General features: G+C 38.2%; 1 protein-coding gene across 2 annotated transcripts in view; it reads left to right on the forward strand.

Annotated features, from left to right (window-relative positions):
- Positions 1 to 23,816, forward strand: part of gorab (golgin, rab6-interacting) — a 41,851-nt gene extending 18,035 nt beyond the window's left edge. The window contains exons 2-6 of one of the 2 annotated variants that reach the window (XM_048602188.1): positions 3,557 to 3,893; positions 7,327 to 7,428; positions 8,322 to 8,462; positions 15,517 to 15,970; positions 23,721 to 23,816. In XM_048602188.1, the coding sequence (XP_048458145.1) occupies positions 3,557 to 3,893; positions 7,327 to 7,428; positions 8,322 to 8,462; positions 15,517 to 15,937 (1,001 nt within the window). In that variant the 3' untranslated portion in view covers positions 15,938 to 15,970; positions 23,721 to 23,816. Of the gene's footprint in view, positions 1 to 3,556; positions 3,894 to 7,326; positions 7,429 to 8,321; positions 8,463 to 15,516; positions 19,759 to 23,720 lie in introns of those variants that run through there. The other variant, XM_048602187.1, reaches the window with a different exon arrangement.
- Positions 23,817 to 25,000: the final 1,184 nt, after the last annotated feature.

A 25,000-nucleotide genomic window follows, 5' to 3' on the forward strand; every position in this document is an offset into this window, starting at 1 on the left:
AGATGTGATCCTTTTGTAGAAACTGCAGTCATAGCTGAGGTATGAAATGAGTACATTATATTTCCCTTTACTAGAGTTTCGTTTAGCAGAAGACCCAGGCTTACTTTATTTGGCAAAATTTTCACAACAGAAGTTGTGATCTAGAATATATGACTTGAAATGTTGTTGAAAACCAGTTTAATGTAACTTTCAAAAGAGAATTGAGGAGGGCAGAAAACTGCAAGGTGATGAAGCGTGATGCATAGTTCCACTAAAGGGCCACACTGGGGCAAATGATTCTTTCTGTGCTGTGTTATTTGATGATTGATTGTATGAGGCCTGTAAAACATTATTATAAGGCCTATGGTGTTGGAATCGTAAACTCTTGATAAATGCATTTACTACAATTGTGTAGTCCAACCCCATTACAAAGCAAGTAAATATAATCAGTTTACAAAAAGACTTGCCCATCAAGTCTGCTATTCCATTTGGTACAAGAATGGCTGATGGAATACTTTGCTGTTTACCCACACTGTCTCTGTAACACTTTCTACCATTTGCTAATCAAAAATTTATCAACCCTCTAATTTAAAAGTACTCAAAGACTGAGCTTTCACAGCCCTCTGGGGAAAGAGAATTCCAAATGTTCATCACCCTCCCATTTTAAAAGATTTATCTTTATCTCAATCCTAATTGGCATGCACTTTATTTTTAAATTGTGCCCCCTTGTTCTGGACTCCCAACCAAGGGAAACATCTTACCTACATCTACTCTGTCTATATTGTAGGTTTCTGCTTCACCCCTCATTCTATAAAACTAGAGAATACAAGTCCAATATTTCTTCATAGGACAGTCCTGCATCCTGGAACAATTCTGGTAAACTTTTGTTGCATTCCCTTGATGGCAATTTTATCTTTCCTGAAATAAGGAGACCAAATCTACCCAATATGGTAGATGCAATCTAATCAAGCTCCTATGTAAAAGTTGAAGAAAGGCATCATTATTCACATCCTTTTGCAATTAAAGCCTAACATTGCATTAATCTAAATAGCTTGCTGCACTGCATGTTAGCCTTCAATGACTTATTGACATGGACACAAAATCCCTTTGCACAACTAGACTTTCGAACCTCTCAACATTTCAGAAATACTCTCCACATCTGTTTCTCCAAACAAAGTGGATAACCACATATTTTTGCGTATCCACATTCCATTTGCCACATTCTTGTCCAATCACTAAGCCTGTCTGAATCTTGAAAATATTTTGTATCTTCCTCACAGCACACATTCACGTTTAGCATGAATTTGGATACATTACATTTGGTTCTCACCTCCAGATCATCGATTTATATTATGCACCGTGGGGCCCACGTACAAATCCTCGTGGTTCCCCAGCAGACAAAGTCTACCAATGTAAGAATTACTAATTTGTCCCTACTCTGTTCCTGCCTGTTAGCCAATCCTTAATCCATGCCAGTATACTATCTCCTATACCATGTATTTTAATTGTGCAGGCCAACCTCCTGTGAGGGACTTCATCAAAAGCCTTCTGTGAATCTAAATCTACTAAATCCATCTATGGCTCCTTTTAAAAAGTTTGGTAGTAACATGCTGAAAAAACTTCAGATTTGTCTCACTTGATGTCAATGCAATGCCCAACCATATGATTCTTTTGTCCAGTTGACCATTTATTTTGTGCTTAATGATAATAGAGAAAATGCTAGAATCTGATGTGAGACTAGTCAAACCGTTATTCCCTATTTTCTCCCTTGATCTTCCATAAATAATGGGGTCACATTTTTCAAGCTTCCAATCTGCAGTAATCTTTCCAAAATCTGTGGAATTTTGGAACAGGATTTCTAATGCATTGACTGTCTCTATGGACAACATCCCAGAGTGTTGATGTAAGGGACTTATCATCTTGTAGCCCCATTAATTTATCCAGTACACCCTTGTTACAATACTAGCTTCCTTCAACTCCTCATTCTCTCTAGTCACTTGGATCTCTAATTCTGGGAGTTTTTTTATATCTTACTGTGTGCCTGTGTTCACAGAGTATTAATTTAGCTTTTTTGCCATTTCTTTATTCCCCATTACAAATTTTTCAGACTCAGCTTTTAAGGGACCCACTTTTATCATAACCAAACATTACCTACATGTTAATATTTTTATGGTTTATTTTTTACTAGGTTGCATTCATATTCTATTGATGTTTTGCACCTTTTGAAGGAATGTATGATTGCTGTATGCCATGTAATGGTTCTTTTTGAAGACTGTCCATTGGCTATGTGCAATAATGTATTTTCCAATCCACCTAGTGTTTTCATAATTTTCCTTATTCATATTTAACATCTTTGTTTTGTATGGGGCTACCTCACTTTCAAACATAACATAAAGTTTGATCATATTGTGGTCACTTATCCCTAAAGATTTTTCGCAAGAAGATTATTAATTAGCCCTTTTTTAAAAAAAAAATCACATCCATAATAGCCTGTCCTGTAGTCAGTTCTTCAACATTCTGCTCTAGAAAACTATCTCTAACACATTCCAGAAATACATCCTCTTTTGCTTTACTGCTCAGTTGAGTTATTCAGTCTGTAGATTAAAGATATCCATGATTACTGTGCACATGCTACAAGCTTTTCTCATCTTCTAATTTATATCATGCCCCACACTACTACTGTTTGGTTGCCAATAAGTAATTCAGCCAATGTCAACTACCCTTTGCTGTTTCTTCTACCCAAGGTTTGACACATGATTCTTCTGATCTAAATTTCTCCCTTCCTTACTTGCGTGCTGATGAGTACAACTCCCAACTCCTTCACCAGCTCGTCTATTCTTCCTAAACATAGAATGTCCTGGATTTTTAGCTCCTAGTCCTGGTTACTGTGCAGCCATATTTCTGGAATGATAATTATATCTTGACTGTTACCACTATTTGTGCCTTTTAGATCATGTATCTTGTGAAGGCTGTGCGCATTCAAGTAGAGCGCCTTTTGGTTTTGAAGCTTCTAATTCAGTTCTGGGGTCCTGCAGGAGTCTGTGGCCATCAGAACCTAAAACTAGACTAGGTTTTGATATAGGTCCTCTATTCACTTTAGCCTTTACTTGTATTTTAATACAACGTATGCAAATGGAACTTTTCTAAAGGGAGTATTAAGAGATTGGCTTATTTCTTTACATGTTGAGCGACAAGTTAGAGTTTGACTTCAACCATTGCATATTATACATTTTAAAACTTTTGAATGTAGAATCAGGGATGTGTCTTGCTCGTCTTTTATTTACATGCTCAGATGCTTTTGTCACATATCTTCCAGATTTGTTTCAATGCTTCTACATACCGTGAGACCAGATGTTTTTAGAGCCCAGGAAAATTGTAATACTCTTCACTGGACAAGATTTGAAGTACAATGAGTTGAATCCATGTAATGTGGTATTAAAGTATAATGGTATGAAGAAGCGATTGAATCTCTAAGTCTCTGAATAGAAAGTAAGAGTTAACCTTGTGGTTAGTCAAATTGCTGTAGATGGCCATAGATGTTGGGTGCAATTAAAAAGAATCAAATGTTCTTTTTCAGGTCCATTAATTTCAGAAAAACCAGAAAGATTTGAGCAAACACCCTCAACAAACAAAAGTCGTCAGCAGCTTCAGAGGGAAAGAGTGTTACAGCAGCTGCATAGTCGCAGATCAACAGAGCATAATCAAGTTGATCCAGATCAACAATTGTCCAGACTAAAGATGAGACCACCTGAAACCACAGAGGCATCATCATCCAAGCTAGAGCCAAAGGATGGTCAGAATGAAAGTGAAAAACAAACTGAAACAAAAGTAAGCTGTCAGACGGACACAAATGGACCCAAAGCGTCATCTACATGCCAAGAGTTGTCAACAGAACAGATCAAAGAAGTGGAATTGTTAGTAAGTCTAGAAATAGTTGCAAAAGAATCCTTGGAAATACTGGTAGGTTAGTTAAACTGTCTCGTTAATATCTTTCTGCATAGCATTTTGATGGAAGAGGAGTTAACTGCATCAGAGTAAAACGGTTACAAGTTTAACTTTCTAACTTAGCAGGAGTTACATGATTGTTACATGATTGATGTGTATCTTGATTTGTAGTGACCCGTGGTAGTTCCATGTGCCTCAGTATCTACTCAAAAATTGCAAAAAACTGTTTTTGAAACCTGAATTTTTCTATCTTGAATGTCTTTTTGGAGAAGAATGTATTAAAATTCTATTCCGTTTGCTTTATTCTTGAGCAACCTGGATCTAACATTAATTTTATGCCCCTATTTCTGAATTCTTCCACCAAAAGAAATTCTGTCGCGCTCTGTCTTGCGCTGTCTATTTAACCTATCGTATCTTTAATCATTGCCCCTTCAGCTTCCATTCTTTGTGATTCAAGCCTAAATTCTGCAACCTTTTTCAGAACGTAATCATTTTAGTCCTGTTGGCATTCTACATCTGTGCTGACCCCTCCCCACGCCAAGAGATCCTTCCATGTAAAGAAAGATGCAGATGTGAGAAGGGAAAATTGGAAAAGGCTGGTCCATAGCTCTTGGTCTCTGCCAAGGAGCAGGTCATGCTTCTGAAATCAAGAAGTCCATACAATACTATTCTGAACTAATCAGGATTATACAGATTTTGGACTTGCACTTTAAGACCCTCCTTTGAATAGACAGCAAACTTGGTCCCATTAAAGATTTGATTATACAGTATTTTCTCTTGAAACAATAAAGTAAATTGCACTATGCCTCACTGGCATAGAGCTGGAAATCAAACCCCACGACTCCGAGAGTTGCCATGAATTAAACGTTGTCAAACTATGCAGAGTCACCGATGTATTTATTTTGATTGACTTGAGTTAACAGAAAACACAGGCCAAGTTTCTGTACTTAACAAGGATGACTGTTGATTACAAATAAATAAATTATAAACAAAAACACAACTATGAAGTGTCATACAATATAACTGTCTACTAGTTAAAACTCCAACCCCTTTCTGAATATCACCCCACACACTGACAGTCACAGACAAACAAAATGTAGTTAATGGGTGAAGGAGGAAATGAAGATGCTGAGAAAGCAGTTCACTGGCTCCATGGGACAGAATGCTCCTTCTCTTTCCCAAGCACTCAGCTCTTTTACCTTTTCCATCAAGTTCTTTTACTTCACAGGATTGTTCACAAATTAAAGTCTCTGACTTATTGATTTAAGACCAAGAGTTCACACGCGCACGCACACACACCAAACCTTGCCTTCCCAATGTCTGGGAGTTTCTCACTATATCATTCATACCCACAAGCTGTTCACGTACCCAGGAGCCAATCATAAAGGTTTTCAGCCTGATAACAACTATAATCATTAACTGATTGTAATGCACAAACAAAGCAGCTACTTGTTGGCCAAATCTCACCTTTGTACTCATCCCCTGGTGGCTTATTCACACCCCTACCACCATTACACCACCACCTGCAAAGCTACAGGGCAAATGTGACTTAAAATAAGTTTCAGTAACTTGATTTTAAGTAGTATGGCATCTTCTTCCTGAGTCCATTGTTATAAAAGGCAATTTACCCAATTCCGTCCACAAAGTAAAACAATCAAAAGTAAAATAATCACAGAATCACACGTGTTAATGGTATGGGAGACAGTCATTCTGTCTGTCATGCCTTCACTAACTTGTTAAATGAGCATCATTACCTCATACCAATTTCCGCTTTCTCCCCATACCCTTGCACACTATTTTAGTCTAAATAATCATCCAGTGCGCTCTCAATGCCTCACTAGAGGTATACAATCTTTACAACTTGTACATGATAAACAAACTGGAGAGTAGATGACTTCATCTCACTTATTTCTCTTTCCATCATTCTCTCTCAGCTTTCACTCCACCACTAATTCAGATTAAGAAACTATCAGTAGATGCATGAGGTTTATTTTGACCACCACCATTGGAAGTAGGTGAGGTAATGTTTTTGTCTGTTTACAGAAGAACAATCTACCATTTAAAAACTAAACTGAAGAACTGATTTCATAACTTAATCTGTTATAGTATGCCCCAACAAATAATATTTGTTTTTGGCAAAGTAATAGATCCCCATCATGGAATTTTTGAAATAATTCACCTAAATTTGGGAGGTTTGGCAAATTGATTTCTTCGCCTCCCATGGTGGAAATTGCCACAGCACTCAAAATATAAGCAAAGTTTTCAGAACCGGTTGTTTGATATTGATTGGTCTGAAGCCTCAGTGTGATGGAAGCTCAGTAAAAATATTTTTAATTTTTAGTTTTCAGCTCTATAGTTACGAAGCATAAGCCAGTTAGTGAAAAGTTCAAGAAAAAGATTTGCAATTATAATAAAGTTGAATGAACATTTCTTTTGTATGCTTTCACTTCGCTTTTTAAACACAGATATTCCTGAACAAACAGATGCTTTCGTTATTTTTATGCAGCTGTAAGGTTATTCTTTCTTGACTTGGAACAAAGTTTAATAGGTTCTAGGATAAAGGCACATTGTTAGGATAAGCAGTGGGAGCTTTGCATTTTGAATTTGGATTTATTGATGTACAGTATGATTGGCCAAAGTGGGAATTTTGTTTTTATTTGTTGACATTTTCCACTCCAATCATTTTGCAAACTTTTGCAAAGTAAAGCTGATGGTAGTGCTATTGTATAACACCTTCCCGTCCCCATCTATGATTGAACTCTGCCCTGCTTAATATATAGCCAGTACAGCAAATTCTTAGTTAGCAGCTCTGAGAGAAATGATAGGCATGCAAATCTACTCCTAAATCTATTTAATTCATGTTAATAATTAAACTATTAATATTCAATACCCATTTTCCTGTTTCATTTTGCTTAGTTTGAATTATTATATAATTCCCTTTTGTGTAAAAAGAAAATTGATTGAATCACGAGAAATTGTGGATGATGCCACTCTAATATAATACATTGACACACCAGTCTGCTAATTTGTTCTTCAACTGCTGATAAATCAATCAAAATTATTCAAATTTGGATAAGTAACTAGTTGTTAAAGCAGTGAGAAATCTAATATTTAAATACTGTGAAGTATAAAATAACACAAAATTCTAGATGAGTAATTGATCAATCTTCAGTAAACATAAATGTTGAAAATACTCAAAGTCATTCAACATCTGTAAAGGAAAACAAAGTTAGGTGTCAGAATCATCCTTTGAATTTACTTAGCAATGGTATTTTTACACCTCTTTTTGATCAGTGCATACTCTATTCGACAAGATAATTTCATCAGTGAATTATTGTCGAGTTCAGCTCAAAAAGTAAAATTGAAAAGAAATGTTATAAAGTCAATTTTATTTCTCTGCAGACGCGAGAGATCAAAGCTGGAACAACTGCAACTAGAGCAGCGATTAATGGAAGAGAAGAATAAACGCAAGAAAGCTCTTCTATCAAAGGCCATTGCAGAAAGGTATGGCATAGTCATAGGAGGATAAACTGACCACCTAAATTACCCACAATGCCCACATGTTTTTATATTACTGTATGCGTTCAGAACTAATATTCAAAAGAGTCACTTCTCACTAAATTTCGAGCAATTAAAAAGGTTAGTTGTTTTTTCCAACGTTGTGAGCGTTGTGAGCAGTCTACAAGGTGCACTGCAGAAATTCATTATGGCTTCTTAGACAGTGCCTTTCAAACTCTCAACTATTCATCTAGAAGGGCAAGGTAGCAGATGCATGACAATGCTACCACCTGCAAGTTCCTCTCTAAGCTACTCCCCATCCTGACTTGGAAATATATTGCCATTCCTTCAGGTTGCTGGGTCAAAATCATGTAACGGTGTTGTGGGTCTACCTATTCCAAATGGACTGCAAAAGGTAGCTCACCACCTAGAGATGATCAATAAATGCTGGCTGAGCCAACAATCCCCACATTTCATGAATGAGTGTTTGTTTTTCTTATAAAATTGTGATATAAATTTGGATAAATTAGAGCACAGTACTTTGCCAAAGATTCCAGGTTGACAAAAAAAACTCATGCAGTATTCATCAATGTCATTTGCAAAATCTGAGTCAGCCATTAAACCTACCAGTTCTTGCTGTTAAAACTGCAACGAGCAATGTCCGCTTTTACAAGTTGTGGAAGAGTGGTCAACCGTGCACAAACATCAGAGAAGGAACCGTTGTCTACCCAAGAGATGGGGGAGATCATTAAGAGTATATGCATACACATAACAATCAATAACTACATTTTTCACTTATGTTTTTAAGACTGTTAAATTTAATTGTTTTTTAGTACGTTATGACAAGTTGTTAGTGGCTATATGTCTGCAATTTTGATCCATTATACTGATCATTCTAGATCAAAGCGAACCATGGAAGAAACTGTGAAACTGAAGCAAATCCAAAAGGAACTTCAGACCTTGGATGACTTGTTATCGAATGATGTTAACATCTTACGGGATCGGATTGAAAAGACCAGCTTGGAATATTATCAGGCTAAGTAAGAACATAAATACATACTGGGTAGTATGGAACTCCACTTTTAGTCTCCTTTTGAGCAATGTTTAAGCTTTTCATCTTGCTGTCATCAGAACCAATGCAAGAGCCATCATTTATCCAGAGCGGGAAGAGGGTGCTGATTGGTTGGGCCATAATTGATATGGAGGTGCAGAAAGAACAGTTAACACACCAGGCAGGTAGCATTAAAGATTCTGTGAAGCAGAATGTCATGGTTTTGGAATTAATCTGATCATGGAACCATGTTTTAAAAGTTACCATTTATCTTCAGAGGACTTCTGCGCTGGAGATTCCTGGCCAGGGGCCTCCTTGTTAAGAGTCTGTTCAGGAGTACACAAATCAAGCATGAGGATAATCTTTGTAGAAACTACACACACACTTTTTTTTTTTTTTTTGCAGCACTAAGTGTGCCATGTTCATGATTTTAAATATTCAGCAGCATAGCCAATAACTTTGACAGCTGAAATGTGGGTGTGACATGCCAGGTGGTTAGAGGGGTGAGGCATATAAAGTGGGCAAGGGGTGTGCGGCTCGTTGAGTCTGATGTGATTGGGTCTGAGGACGGGTACAGTTTGGTAGTCAGTTTAATAGTTGCCCAGCAATTAGTAGGTTTTTCTTTAGTGTGTAACTGTTCTTGGGTAACTACTAAGCTTAACTGAGTCAGGCCATCATTTTTATTCAATCATAATGTACTCCAAGGTTTCTAGTTGTAGGCGCATTGTCTGGGTGTGGACTCTGACAGAATTAAATGATCATTTTCATAGCTGAAGTTAATGTTATCACATCAGTTTTGTACCAAGTGAAGCCTGAATTTAACTATATCACCTAAAACCATTATTAAAAAGTTATGAAAAATTTGTACCTTATTTAATTGAAGGAAAGAATTGGCATAATCAAATTATTGTTTAAGAAAATGGGGACTAAAATAGACTATGAAATGAAGGATGGAAGTTGCAAGTTGAAGTTTTCCAGTTCCAGGACAAGGTAGAAAGCCCTTGGACAATCCCTGTGAGGGACGGAGTTGTGGATGCCCAGGTGAAACAGTTTATTAGAGCCAGGGAAGTGGAAATTCTTAAAACAGCAAAAGATTTGGGAAGACTCCGGACATGGGGTGGACAAAGATGAGATAAGCGAGTTCTGTGCGGCAAGAACATGCATAATCAATGGATCCCTCGGGGACAGTCCTCTTAATGAAATCTTAGTGGAAGGTAGAAGTGAACTTTACAGGATTAAGAAAGCACAAGATTAAAGACTGAAAAGAAGATTTACAAAGATGATTGGGTCACTGACAGTCTTCAAACCAACTAGGCTTGATTAAAAACTGAAAAAACTGCGGATGCTGTAAATCAGAAACAGACATTTCTGGAAAAGCTCAGCAGGTCTGGTAGCATCTGTGGAGAGAAATCAGAGTTAAGGTTTTGGGTCGAGTGACCTTCCTCAGAACGCGGCAAAACATTAACTCTGATTTCACTGCACAGATGCTGCCAGGCCTGCTGAGCTTTTCCAGAAATGTCTGTTTTTTGTTTCAACTAGGCTTGATGTTCAATGGTGGGACAAAGTTCAGAGAGGAATTGTCAGTTTTTCTGTCTCTGATAGAAGAAAGATTTGCCACCTTTTTTAGCAAGTTAAGTTATCAAGTTAAAGTTGAACATGAGAGAAGGGTGTTGCAAATTCAGACGACATTGGGTTTGATTGAAGGGGCGCAGAGGAGCACAGGGACAGGATTAGGCTACTGAGCCCATTAAGCCTGCCCCACCATTCAATACAATTGTGACTGATCAACCACTTTTTCCAACTGATCCCAGTAACTCTGTACACCACCGGTAATTAGAAATCTATTTATCTCTATCTTAAACATAGTCAAGGACTGAGTTTCCACAGCCCTCTCAGGTAGAGTATTTCAAAGATTCAGAGCCCTCTGAGTTTAAAAAGAAACTTCATCTTGAATATAACTGACATTCCCTTTTTAAATTGTGCCCTTGGTTCTAGACTCCCTAATCAGGGAACCCTGTATCCTGTGTATACCTTTAAGTATTTGTAGGCCTGCATGGGATTACTTCTTATTGTTCAAAGAAGATTTACAGTACTGTCAACCTGGTTACTAATGCAATCTTCTGTGACCTAAAACCAGCTGTAGATTATTAACAAATAAAGTTGAACCTTCAAACTTTAAAAAAAAATTAATGCTGGACTGCAATGTCTACATGAAAAGATGATTGTCACTTTTGCATGTTTGTAATCATTTATTTCTCACACTTTATGGCTTATGCAGCAGACAAGGCATTAACTTACATCTGTTTCCATTCTTGGGGTTTTTCTGCAGGAGGTTACTATTCTGTTAATAGAAACTACAGCTCAATAGGTGCCAGTTTGCATCAGGCATGGCTGCCAAGGAAACTCTTCCACTTTTACTGGTTGCTGTAGGCATAGCGGAGGCTTTTATAGTTGATGTTATCCCAGTTTGCCCAAGTTATAAGTGCACCTTTTGTGGCCATCACATCATGGAGTGAGACTTGAGCCAAAAGCTTCTGACTCGGGGGCAGAGATGCTACCCATTGCACCATAATACCCAGGGATCTTTCTGCTCTGTACCACACAAATTGGGAATTAGAACAAAGAGCATACCTTACGTCATTAAAGCAGATGGTCAAAGTGATATGTTCTCAAACTAGTTATGGTGGCAGCAGACCCACCAATTCAGGCCTACTGGATTGATTTAAGTGGTATTTCAAATTTAGAAGATTGGTGACTCTCATTTATTTCAGAATACTTTTTTTTGATGGAAATTGGAACAGTTTTTTTCATTTTGGCAATGTGAATAGAGAAGCTTAATTAAAAGCACAGGCTTAAAACTTGTAGGAAATACAATACAATGTCCTTGGCCTCAATTTATCACATTTGTATATACAAGAGATTAGAATAAATTATGTACCAAATATCTTGGGCTGTGCTATGATCTCTGGAGAGATTGATAACTCGAAGTTCAAATTTCTTGTTAAAAGTTAACAGCTGTAAGAATGACAAGTAAATTTTAAACTTTTACTGTAACAAAATAACTGAAATGCTAATGACTAGACACTATTTTCTCTTCACATGTAACTTATTTTAAGATACAGAAAAGATATTTCCCATTTAACTTCCCTCAAAATCTTCCACTCAGTTGTATGTTACACTTCCCTCTTAAATGGAAACTTAATCCTCCAAGAACTACTGTAAAATCATTCTTGGCTACCATTGACTTGCTTTGCTTTTACTAACCCAGGCGGATGATATCGAATATAAGAACTGCCTTTCAAGGAGGTTATCTTCTAGATCCCTTCTTCTAACTCCAAACTAGGCAAAAATTGCAGTTGAAATTATCATAAATTTGATGTTCAATCTAAGCATGCTTACCCACCAATGTTCTGTGTGATAAACAAAGAATTAGCAGTTTTGCTTAGATGTGCGCCTTGTCTCTTGCTCTCCACATCCCGGTTGGCTGATAGCCACAAATGACAAAATTGCTTTGTGTGATATCGATATGTTTATGGGGAAACCTGAAAACTGATCTTAAAATGCCTTTGTCCATGATAAGAGGGAACACAGTGGCTTGGTACCTAAGTAGAAAAGCTCATTTGTGATTCTTCTTTTCATTTGAGAAGTAAAATATAGTTTATAGCAACTTTGTTTGCAAATTGCAACCTATAACACGTTTCTGGAACTCGGGAGACACAGGACCAATTCATCGTTTCCTCAGGAACTACTTATTGTCTCCAAGCATAAATGCTTTCTTCTGCCTCAATCCAAGTGTATTATCAGGCAGACTTCAGAACAGATCATATGACTCTTTCTTCACTCTAAAGCTGTAGTCTTAAAAGAGAATTTAATAAACTTGGTAATTCTATGTTTCCCTTTGTAAAATAGGATTCAGACTTAAGTCCATATTGCCTGTAGTGAATCATGCCAAATCATTTTTAAATTTAGAAAGTTGTTTGTTTGAATAGATTTTAGAATTCAAAGCTTGCATCAGTTAAAACATGTTGTTTTTCAAATACCTAATTTTTTCCACCTCATTTTTTCGTAAGGCTTATAGCAGATTTAGACCATTCAGCCCATCAGATGTTATAGACATGGATGATCTGATAATATTCAACTCCACATTCCTGCCATTTCCCTATAACCCTCGATTCCGTTGCTGATTAAAAATCTGTCTATCTCAACCTTCCAGATATTCAATGACCCAGTACTGACAGCCCACTCTGGTACAGAATTCCACAGGTCACTGTCCTCAGAAGAAAATCCTCCTCATCTGTCTTAAATATGCGACCCCTCTATTCTGAGACTATGCCCTCTGGTCCTAGACACTCTCACTAAAGGAAACAACCTTTCTATATTTACACTGTCAAGCCCCTCACCCCACCCCCCAAAAAAAACATCTTGTATGTTTCAATAATGTCACATCTCATTCTTCTCAAGTACAGACCCAAATACCTAAACCTCTCCTCATATGACAGTCCTCCTCCCCCATATCTGGTATCAGCCTTGTGAATCTTCTTTGTACTACCTTTAATACCAGTATATCTTATCTTAGATAAGGGGATCAGAACTGTTAACAATATTCCACCTGTGGTCTGATTACTACCTTGTATGCTCTTTTTTAAAAGCCTCCCTATTTTTGTATTCCCTTTGAAATAAAGGCCAGCGTTCCATTTGCCTTCCCTATTACCTGCTGAACTTGGATGTTTGCTTTTTGTGATTCATGGATGAGGTTACCCAAAACCCTTTCTTCATTTAAGTAATATTCTGTTCCCCTATTCTCTGTGCCAAAGTACATCATCTCAGATTTTCTTGCATTATCTACCAATTTTTTCCCTGCTCACTTAACCTGTCTGTATCACTCTGCAGACTGCCTTCTTCATCACTTGCCTTCCCACCTACATTTGTATCATCTGCAAACTTGGCTGTTCACTTTTTCTTCACCCAAGTCACTAATATATTGCATATAATTGTTGCTCCAGCCCTGATCCCTGTGGTACTCCATAGTTACAGGTTCCCATCATGGAAGTGACCTCGTTATCCTAACTCTGTCTTGAATTAGACAACACAGTGTGGAGCTGGAGGAACACAGCAGGCCAGGCAGCATCTGAGGAGGGACCCTTCTTCAGAGATGCTCCTCTAATGTTGGCTGGCCTGCTGTGTTCCTCCAGTTCCACAGTGTTGTCTCTGACTCCATCATTGGCAGTTCTAACTATCTCTGTCTTGTATTAGTTAGCCAATCCTCCATCCCTGCTAATAGACCACCTCCAATGTTATGGGCTCTTGCCTTTATTAAGTAGCCTAATAGAGTCAAAGCACAAAAACAGATTCTTCGGTTCAACGTGTCCATGCTGACCACGTTTCCCAACCTAAACTAGCCTGCGTTTGGCCCAAATTCCCCTAAACCTTTCCTATTCATGTCCCGTTCCAAATATCTTTTAAATGTGTGGTGCTATATCAAATGCCTACTGAAAATCCAAGTATGTTACATTCAGAGTGTCCCCTTCACCTTTCCTGCTTGTTATCTTCTCAAAGAATTCTAGTAATTTTGTCATGTGTGACTGCCTCTTCATGGAGCCATGCTGACTTTGCTTGATCACTTTTGTGTATTTCTAAATGTTCTACTATTACATCCTCTATAACATACTCTAGCATTTTCCCAATAACAGACATTAAACTAACTGACCTATAGTTACCTGTTTCTTGTCTCTTCCCATTTTTAAATTAAGGTATAATATTGGCAGTTTTTCAAACCTTTGGGACTTTCCAGAATCTGAGGATTCTTAGAATGTTACTACCAGTGCATCCACTACCTTTGTACCTTTTTCATACCCATTAACCTGTATTTGTGCTGTTAGTTCATCTGTTTTTATTTTCCAAATGCTATGCACATGCAAGTAAAGAGGCATTAATTTTGCCTTTTTACCATTTTCTCTCCTTTGACTCTATTTACTGTTGTCCTTCTGTTTATCTACTTTGTCCTTTCTTGTCACACTTCTGGTATGATTAACCAAATAACTGTCCAATAATTTTGCCATATCCTCTTGCTTTGTAAGTCTATATTTTCCCTCTTTCTTCTCTCCTCTTTAAAGCCATCTCTACAGCCCTAGTTATTCAGTTTGCCAGGACACTGCTACCAGCATGGCTCAAGGGAAGCCTGTCTCATCAGAACTGTCTCTTTCTGCCCATGTACTGGTGCCGCTACCCCAGAACTGAAACCCATTCCACCCACGCCAATCTTTGAACCACACATTTAACTTCTTGACTTTATTTACCCTATGCTAGGTTGTCCATGACTGACGTAGCAATCCAGAAATTATTGGTACCAACGTGAGCAATGACTTCTGGATCCCTGACCTCCCTCTCCTAAGTTCTTCTCCAGCTCCAATCTCTGGCACCTGGCAGGCAACACAGCATTCAGAACTACAGTTCACGGCTGCAGAGAACATTATCCCACTAATTATACTGTTGCCCACTGCTACGACATTCCTACGTCATCCATTCACTTGAATAGTTCCCTGTAGCAAGAGAGCCCCTCTGTCTCCCTTTTGTACTGAATTTTCACTTCGAACCACATTTCAAACAGTATAGTTGGAGTACTCGTTCAACCTTTGTCTCACTCTGCTATAGTCTCACACTAACTCTGCTCCTCACTGACTTGCTGGACAGTTCCTTCAAAACTAGGTACTTCCCCTCCTGGTATAGCAGAGAGAAAGTTGAACATTGTTACACCACCTAAAGGGGTGGAGGAGTGAAATTACTGAGACAAAAAATAAATTGTAAGTCAGCAGACCACTGTTGTGCATCTGCTGTTAGTTGACAGTGACACACTAAGTTGCATTTTGGTGTGCCCTGAGGAGCAAAAACAGAAAGGGGCCCTTGCAAAGAAAGGTTGTTCAGAACTGTGTTGTGTATATTGCTTAGTAATGATTTTAATGGCTTGTAATGATATTTGCACACTATTGGTCTGAACAATGAACAAAATTCTTCTTGCTCATTGTATGTCCTGTCCTTGCCCTCAGAAAGAGGTATGATAAGGCAGAAGTGGAATATGTTGCAGCAAAACTAGATCTGTACAAGAAGAATGAATTGAAGGAGCAACTGACTGAGCATCTGTGCACCATAATTCAGCAGAATGAGTTACGCAAGGCCAATAAACTGGAGGAGCTGATGCAGCAATTGGAAATAGAGACCGATGAGGAGCGGCTGGCACTGGAGATTGAAGTGGACAGTTTACTAAAGCAACAGGAAATGTTCCAGGGGACTGATCAAGTTAATTCAAGTGATGAGTCAGCACAGCAAGCTGTTCAAGCAGATCATCTGAATCATATGGTTAAGCAGGTTGAAGGAAAACAGATCTCTGGTGAAGAAGTTTCAAAGGACCAAAATAAATCTCAGTCAGAGAACTTGTACAATAGAATATCAGAGAAGATTGTGAATTGAGTTTGTATATTTGTGCTTCAAAAATGGATTTGGGTGAGATTGATTTTGGTTTTCATGATATAAAATCATTTATCTGTTGGTAAGCTTAATCAGCACCACCAATTATTTAAAAAAATACAAGCATTTGAGACTTTTGTATTTTTCTTCTGGAGTTTTTTTATTCATTCACTGGCTTGACCAGCAATTATTACCTATCCCTAATTAACCTTGAGAAGGTGTGGTGAGCTGCCATCTTGAAGAGCTGCAGCCCATCTGTAGGTACACCGACAGTGCTATCAGCAAGGGAGTTTCAGGATTTTGACCCGACAATGGTGAAGGAATGGTGATGTCGTTCCATATCAGGAAGGCATATGACTTGTAGAGAAAATTGCAGATGGTGTTCCCACAAATCTGTTGCCCTTGTCCCTCTAGGTGGTACAGTTCACAAATTTGGAACATCCTGTCAGAGGAATTTTGCTGAATTGTTGCAGTGCATTTTGTAGATGGTATACACTACTGCCACTGTGCATTACGGTAGATGGAGTGAATGTTAAGTGTTAGATGGTGTGTTAATTAAGCAGGCTATTGAGCTCCTTGAACACTGTTGGACCTGTGCTCATCCAGGCCAATGGCTAGTATTCCATCCCACCCTTGATTTGTGCCATGTAGGTGGTGGACATATTTTGAGGAAACAGAAGCTGAGTTACTCACTGCAGAATTCCTGGCCCCCATACTGGTCTTGTGACTACTGTATTTATAATGCTAGTCCAGTTTAGCTTCTGTTTGGTCAATCATCTCTGCCCCAATAACCAAAAACTGAACTGAACCAGTTTGGTTGAAATGATTGACCTTGGATAATTAAAGCTACTTTCCTTTGTACGAGGTATGAGTGTATCCATTGAAGAGTTTCCTTTGATTCCCATTGACTTCGGTTTTCCTACGGTTCCTTAATGCTACATTCAATTAAGTGATGTTTTGATGTCCAGGAAAGTCACCCTCAGTTCCCTTTGAGTTCAGCTGTTTTGTCCATATTTGGACCAAGGTGTAATGAGGTGAGGAGCAGAGTGGACTTGGCAGAACACAGCCTGCCCACTGATGTTCCGTTCATGTTGAGTAAGTGCCACTTGATAACACTGTTGATGATGCCTTCCATGATTTTCATGATTGTGAATAGACTTGGTAGAGTGCTAATTGGCTAGGTTGTATTTGTTCTGTTTTTTGAATGGGAAATGACCTGGGCAATTTGCCAGATTACTGGTTAATTTTAATTTTCATAACTATTCTAGAATAGCTTGATGAGGAGCGTGGCATTTTCTAGATCACAAGTCTTCCCTACTATTGCCCGAATATTGTCAGAGTCCAGAGCATTTGCACTAACTGGTGTCTTCACCCATTTCTTGTATCACATAGAGGGAATTGGATTGGCTGACGGCTAACATCTGTGATACTTAGGGACGTCAAGAGGAGGCCAACATAGATCATCCACTTGGCATTTCTGACTGACAATTGTTGCATATGCTTCAGCATGGTCTCTTGCTGTGATTTGCTGAACCATCATTAAGGGTATTTCTGGAGCCTCCAAGTGAGATATTTAATTGTCTGCTGTTATGCATGACTGGATGTGTTAGGACTGCAGAACTTGGATCTAATCCATAGTTTATAGGGTCCTTAACCCTGCTGGGTATCCTCTGCTGTTTGCTTCATCTCATTATTAGGTACATCTGATGATCCTGAAATGCTCTGCTGCAATCTTCTTTGAACCAGGGTAGATCCCATGACTTATTGATAATGATAAAGTGGACAATATGCTGGGTGGAGGTTACAGATTGTGGTGGAATACAGTTCAGCTGTCGGCCCACAATGCCTCGAGTACCAAGTCTAGAATGGTTAGAACTGTTCTAAATCTATCTCATTCACCATATTATTAGTGCCACACAACAGAGGAGTATCCTCACTGTGAAGGCAGGACTTTGTTCCCACAAAGACTTGTGTGGCGGCCACTCCTACAGATGGTTGGGACAGGAGATGACCACAGTTGGTGCTGGTCGTGTCTGAGACATTATCTTCAAGGTTTGATTCTGTTAGGTTGTTGCTTGGCTAGTCTCAGCTCTCCCAATATTGGCACAAGTTCCTAGACGTTAGTGAGAAGGATGTTGCAAGGTTGATATGACTGCATGCCATTGTCATTTTTGGTGCCTTAGTTGATCCCCAACTAATCTGTTGGTTTTATTTCTTTTATCTGTTTCTAGTGGATTAATACACAGTGGTTACTAGCAGTTGAAAGTCACTTCATTGCTATGATTCTGAAGTCATGTACTACAGTTGAGGTGAGGATAGTAGATTGTCCTTACCTAAAGGACATTGAATGATTGGATTTGTATGACAATCGATAGTGGTTTCATGATCGTTGTTAGGCTGGCTTTTAGTTCCATATTTATTAATTGAATTCACATTTTCACCATAATGTCTCCAAAACATTAGCATGGGTCTCCGAATTAGTACTCCAGCAACAAGACCATGGCACCATCTCAACCCTTGACAAAATTTAGGTTGACTGATAGCCAGATCACAATATAATTGAGGTATTTTGGACCTGATGATTTAAACTTTTCACTTGAGGCACTTTTAAGTGTTCCCACACTTAATTGATTCTTCTATCACACTAATTTTCTTTAAATTATAATTTGTGCAATATAGTTTGTTTCCCCATGATGTCTAAAATTTGATCAGTCAAAAAGTTGAAGCTGATCGAAGATGCCCGTGAGAACATCTAATTTTGGGCAAATGTTTTTTTATAGATACTTGGCTAAACAATATCACTGGCATTTTGTTTGATTATTAGACTGATTGTTATCTATGATTACCTTTGTATTTTTGTTTGAATTTTTTTGTAGTTTTAAAATATAAACTTTTTCATGGGACCATGTGGCTTAAGTGTTTAAAGATGAAATGGTTTATCTTTGTGTAGTTCTGAATTTATTTTTCAGTCTCTTTTATTTTTCTGTTTTTTTGGCATTTGTTAGCATGGCAGCAGTCAAAACCTGCTGCAATAGTTGCTTCTAAATTAAAGCAAAATACCAAGGATGCTGGAAGTCCGAAACAAACACAGAAAATGCTGGAGAAATCAGCATGTCTGGCAGCATCTGTGGAGAGAGAAATGGAGTTGACATTTCAAGTCTAATGTGACCACTTCTTAAAGTCCTGTTGGACTTGAAATGTTAACTGTTTGTTCACTACAAATGTTGCCTGCTGAGGTTCTCCAGCTTTTTCTGTTTGTACCAATATACCAACTTGGCCTTGATTTGAACTGTAAATTTTTATAATAAAGTTTATAAAGGTCGGGTATTATATAAGCAGTGTACTATAACCAACTCCAAATGGAGCTAAGTAAAATGGATGGTTAAAAATCAGTTAAAACAGAAATCAGACATGCAAATAATGTAATTTAGGTTCACAGAAGTGCAAAAAGATTGTGTCCTTAGAGTTTAATAACATCCTTTTGTTAACAGTATTTTTAGATCATTAAGTCCATTGCTGTATTCTTAACGGTAACACATTGAACAAAAATGTTGTCATATTTGGTTTGACTGACTGCACCAACATGGAGTAACTTGGATTTTGTTCATCCAACCCTATCTTCTTGTTTGTTTCCATTGATATAAGTGGATATTAACACTAATATTGATTATAGAATGTATACATGATGGATTTACAATAGATTTCAGCTCACTTTGTTAATTCTTGGCTTTTTAAATCTGTATTTTTGTATATGCTTCATCGATTCATTGATTCAAAATTGACACATCTAAATGTACTTTGTAAAATTAAATCCAAAGAGATTATTGTGGTTATTGGATTCTTTCATTCTAAAATGTATTATATTTTGGGAGTCTCAAACATAATATTAACTTTCTTGCCAAACGTCCATCCTCCACCTCCATAATTTTCTTCCTTCCTCAGAAGAAAATTACCTTGCTTAGAATATGGTCCTACCAGTGCAAGCAGTCTCTTGATATTGTCAGAGTCCACATCATGTTAACTGGTTACTAATGCATGCCCTCCTGAACCTGGTCTTCTCAAATGGCCATGCATAGGTACGTTTTCCAGTGAAGTCAGTGTTTGATCAGGAGCAGCACCCTAATTGGTTCTTCCCATTTCCAGTTACCAGTTGCCAAGAGAAGCTTAAAGTCTATTGTATTGTCCCTGTACAATCAAATTATGCTTTCAGTTTTGGAGAAATTAATCTGTAATGTATGTTTTATTTTAAAAACATACAAGTGGGATGCAATTAGAAATTGGATCAGAAAATGTGATCTGAAGATATGAGGTAGTTCTATTTTTTTAAAAAAAAGTCAATATCATGTTGTGTTGAATTAAAAATCAACACGTATTATATCAGTAATTTTTTAAATGGTTCTGTTTAAGAGCCTATTCTCAGTCCTGTAAAATTTAAATAAAATATCCTGCACGGGTGAACGTAGTAAGCCAAGGCCAGATAAACTACAAGGAAGCTCATTTGGTCCAGTCATGACTCAGAAGTAATGGTAATCAGATAGCCGGGCTAACAGAAGGTATGAATGGTCTTGAGTGGAAAAATCAACATCCTTCCAAATATATAGTGCTGCATTGTGTGAACATATGCAATAGGAGCAGAAGTAGACCACCATTCAATGAAATCACACCTGAGCTGCTGTTCTGTATTCTACCTTCTGATCTATCGCGAGAAGCCTTAATTCCCTTGCCGGCAAGAATCCATCCATTTTTCTCAAAAGTATTCAATGGCTGTGCCTTCTGCCATAAATGAATAAAGTGGCACAAATTGTGGTAGGGAAAAAGAATTCTGTGCTGAAAGGTTTTCTGATTTATGCAAGAAACAACATTTTCATTTTTATCTTGTTAAGAGAGTTCAGGATCTTGTACCTTTTCAGTGCAATCACTCCTCACTATTCTAAATTTTGGTGGAAACAAAGTCAGGTTTTCCAACCTAATCTCCAAAGACAAACCATTAATTTCATGTATCAATCTCGTACTAAACCTCCTCTGAACTGTCACCAATATATTTATGTCTTCCTGCAAATAAAGAGACCAAAATTTTGCACAGTTTGAGATCTGTGGGGTGTATCAGATGTAGTTTCTTCTAATAGAATTAGCCATATCTTAGTTCATAGCTAGATGAATAATTACTTTGTCCTTGACAGTCTCCAATGCTACTTGAGTAAGGTAGTGGCCACACACCAGAAATTGTTGGTTAAGCAGGCAAAACCAAGTGAGATAGCACCCAAAACACGTATGAGTGAGAGTGCTGATTTCCAACCACCATTTATTAAGTGTATTAAAAAACTAACTTGAAAGCTGTAGTTGCGTCACCGCTGCATGGACAGCTGTAAAGTTAATTGGCATAAATGCTGAAGGTACTGCAGTTAACCACATCTCCATCAATTTGACATGCCAAACCACTGGAAGCACATGTGCAAGACTGGGCTTCGAGCTCATTAAGTGCATTCCATCTGCATGCTAGGTCCTTGTGTGCATACCTTGCTGACTCCTTCCACACATTCTGTTGTGTTCTGAAAAGAATATGCATTCCTGTACTTGTTGTCTACGCGTTCTGATATATTGTAGGTCAAACAAAAAGAAAAAACTGGAATTTTTCTTAGCTTCTTGAAAGGTGCGAGCTCTTATTGATAATATAACAGCTCTGATTGTCAGTGAAGAATCACCATTCAATATTAACATTACTGCTTCAAGTGAAATCCACCTAGCAAAGGAGGGCCAGCTAACAGCAGGCTATACATTCTTCTGGATAGGTTAGTCTAAGAGCATGAGGTGAGAGGCAGGTGTAAAGTTTTGTAATCAAGTCTGACTGTAAAAAGAGTCTAGTTACTGTCGATAGGGCCATAAACAATCACCTTGTGATTATGCACATATCAATTGTGAACAGCAAGTAGGTGAAAAGCATTAGTCCATATGCTCCATCACCGATTCGTCCTGAAGATGTCAAAGTAAAATTCTGAGGACCTAGATGGAGCTATTGCAACTATTTCAATGGTAGATTAACTTGTATTGAAGGGACTTTAGTGCAAGGGTTGATTATCAGGCTTGGGATGATGTCCTAGGCAAACAATATGCAACAAAATCCAAGCATTGCATGCTTCTGAGTCTTTGCATCTGCTGGACTATGACAATCACATTCAGAAAGAAAGCAAGGTGAAAAACACCAGGATGCACTCAAGATGTAAACACTGTCTTTGACTAAGGTTGACTTTACTGTCACCTGGCATGCAACATAAAAGGTGTTATGATTGCTAGAGTTATATGAGCAGTCAAGTGCTTTAAAGCCCATCAAATGCTATGTTCCAAGGTAAAACTTACTATTTCGTGGAAATGGGGACTTACAGTTAATGTTTTTTTGGGCTAGAGAAAGGTTTTGAATGGGGTTCTTCAGGGAGTGGTATTGAGACCATTACTTTTGCTGATATATATTAGGGATTAGACTGTGGTGTACAAAAAGAAATATCAAAATTTGCGGACAATACAAACTTGGGAGCATTGTAGACTGAGGAGTACAGTATAGAACTCAAAAGAACGTTAACGTTTCGGTGGGGGAGGCAGATGAATTTCAATGCAGAGAGGTGTTAACTGATGTATTTTGGTAGAAAAAGAAATTGCAAAACTGTTGAAAATAAAGAGTGCCGCTCAAAAGAATGTTGAGGGGGAAGACACCTGGGTGTACGTTTGCACAGATTATTGAAAGTGTCAGGACAGGTGGAGAAAGCAGTTAATAAAGCATGCAGTATCCTAGACTTTAATAAGGGCATTGAGCACATCAGCAAAGAAGTTATGCTATGTGTGTATAAGACATTAGTTAGACCTTAACTGGATGAATGTATTCAGTGCTGAGTGCCAACATTTCAGGAAAGATGTAAATACATTGTAGATAGTGTAGAAGACACCTACGAGAATGGTTCGAGGGTTGAATCACTTCAATTATGAACATAAATTGGAGCTCTTTGCCTTGGAGAAAACAAGGATAAGAAGAGATTTGATAGAAATTTTCAAAGTCATGAGAGGAGAAACTGTTTCCACTCATTAAAGGATCAAGAATGAGGGGGCACAGGTTTAAATTAATTTTCAAGAGAATTTAATACCATGTCAGAAGAAACTTATTCACAGAAGTGTATAGTTAGGGTCTGGAATGCATTGAGTAAAAATGTAGTTGGCACAGGTTCAATTCAGACATTTATGAGATGATTATTTGAATAGTAATAATGTGCAGAATTATAGGGGATAGATAGGAGAATGGCACTAAGTCATAACGTTTATTCAAAGAGCTGGTGTATTGGATCTCAAGAGAGCTAGATGTGCTGAAACTGCATTGACAAGAACTGCAAACATATCAGGCTCAAAGCTGAGGTATGTTTTCCTCTGAAGTAAACCTACATGATGAAGTTGGAGTGGCATGGTCAATCCCCAAAACAATAGTTGTGGAAGCTGCCAATCATGTCCTGGAATCACAGAGAAGAAACCACTGAGATTGTTTTGATGAAAATGATGACCACGAGCAACTGTTACAGCACAAAAACGCAGTATGGCTGAGAAGCAAAGATACACGTACTACTAAGAAATCACTCCAGGAGAACAAAAAAGGAATCTGTAATTAAAACTGCATTGAATGAAATGCATAGTGGGTCAAACAATCAGAGAATCTTGAGTCTATGCTGAATAACAAAACATGAGTAATTTTGATTGAGTCCTGCACACTGTACTTTTCCCTCCTCAAGTAACTACTTGCCTGTTTTTAAAGCTGACAGAAACATTGGAAATAGGATCAAGATCAAACTAGGATTAGGGTTCAAGGACTACCTGAAGGTGAATCTCAGGAAATGTGGCTGTCCACCACAGACTGGGTAAGCTTTTTTCTTTCATTCATTCATGGGATGCAGTCTTTGCTGGCTAGAACAGCATTTATTGCCCATCCCCAGTTGCCCTTGAGAAGATGGTAATGAGCTATCTTACTGAACTGCTGCAGTCCATTTTGAGTAGGTAGACCTACAATGTTCTTGAGAAGGATTTCCACCCAGCAACAGTGAAGGAACACCAATATATTTTCAAGTCAAGATGGTAAATGGCTTGGAGATGCAATTGCAGGTCATGGTGTTCAAATGTCTCTGGTCCCCTTGTCCACCTGGGTTGTAGTGGTTGCAGGTTTCAAAGGTAATGATCTAAGGAGTCTCGGTGAGTTTTTGCAGTGTATTTAGTAGATGGCATACTCTGATGTGTGTTTCACTGGTGGGGGGAGTGAATATTTTTGGCAGAGATGCCAATTAAGTGGGATTTTTGTCCTGAATGGTAGCAGACATTAGAAAGAGCGACATATGGATGAATAAATTTATGAAATGTACATTGGCAGCCTTGTATGAGTAGGTTCAGTGGCAGAGGGTGAAGCCTTGAATTGGAGCAGCAGATAAAGAACAAAGATAGGCTCTCTTTCAGTCATATCATTTTTATTTTGAAGTTATTCAAAATGGTGCCAGAGTGTGGCGACAGTTGAAGCTTTTCACTGTATTTTCCCTTAAATACATGTGATAATAAATAATTCAATCAAAAATAACAATCACTGCAACCAAATTGCAAAACTGAAACATATAGCCAATCAAAGATACTAAGAACTGCTGATTCTGGAGTGAGAGATAACAGTGTGGAGCTGGAGGAGCACAGCAGGCCAGGTAGCATCAGAGGGGCAGGAAAGTTGATGTTTCGGATCAGGACCCTTCTTCAGAAGTCTTGTGTCTTAGACCCTTCGGAAGAAGGGTCCCAACCCAAAATGTCAACTTTCCTGCTCCTCTGATGCTGCCTGCCAGCTGTGCTTCTCCAGCTCCACACTGTGTTATCTCATATGGTCTATCAAGCCAGCTTTCGCACTGGAATCTGACTTGTCCGGTATTACTATCAGCCGAGATCCTGAGACCCTCAAATATTGTTTTCCAAAGTATCCCTCTTTACCTTTTGTTTTAATCCTACAGTAAGACACAAGTCTTTCACCATTTGTGTAAAACAGTTGTGTCCTGTTGTCCTTTTTTAACC

The sequence above is a fragment of the Rhincodon typus genome, chromosome 10 (assembly GCF_021869965.1).
Source record: "Rhincodon typus isolate 14 chromosome 10, sRhiTyp1.1, whole genome shotgun sequence".
Taxonomy (NCBI): Eukaryota; Metazoa; Chordata; class Chondrichthyes; order Orectolobiformes; family Rhincodontidae; genus Rhincodon; species Rhincodon typus.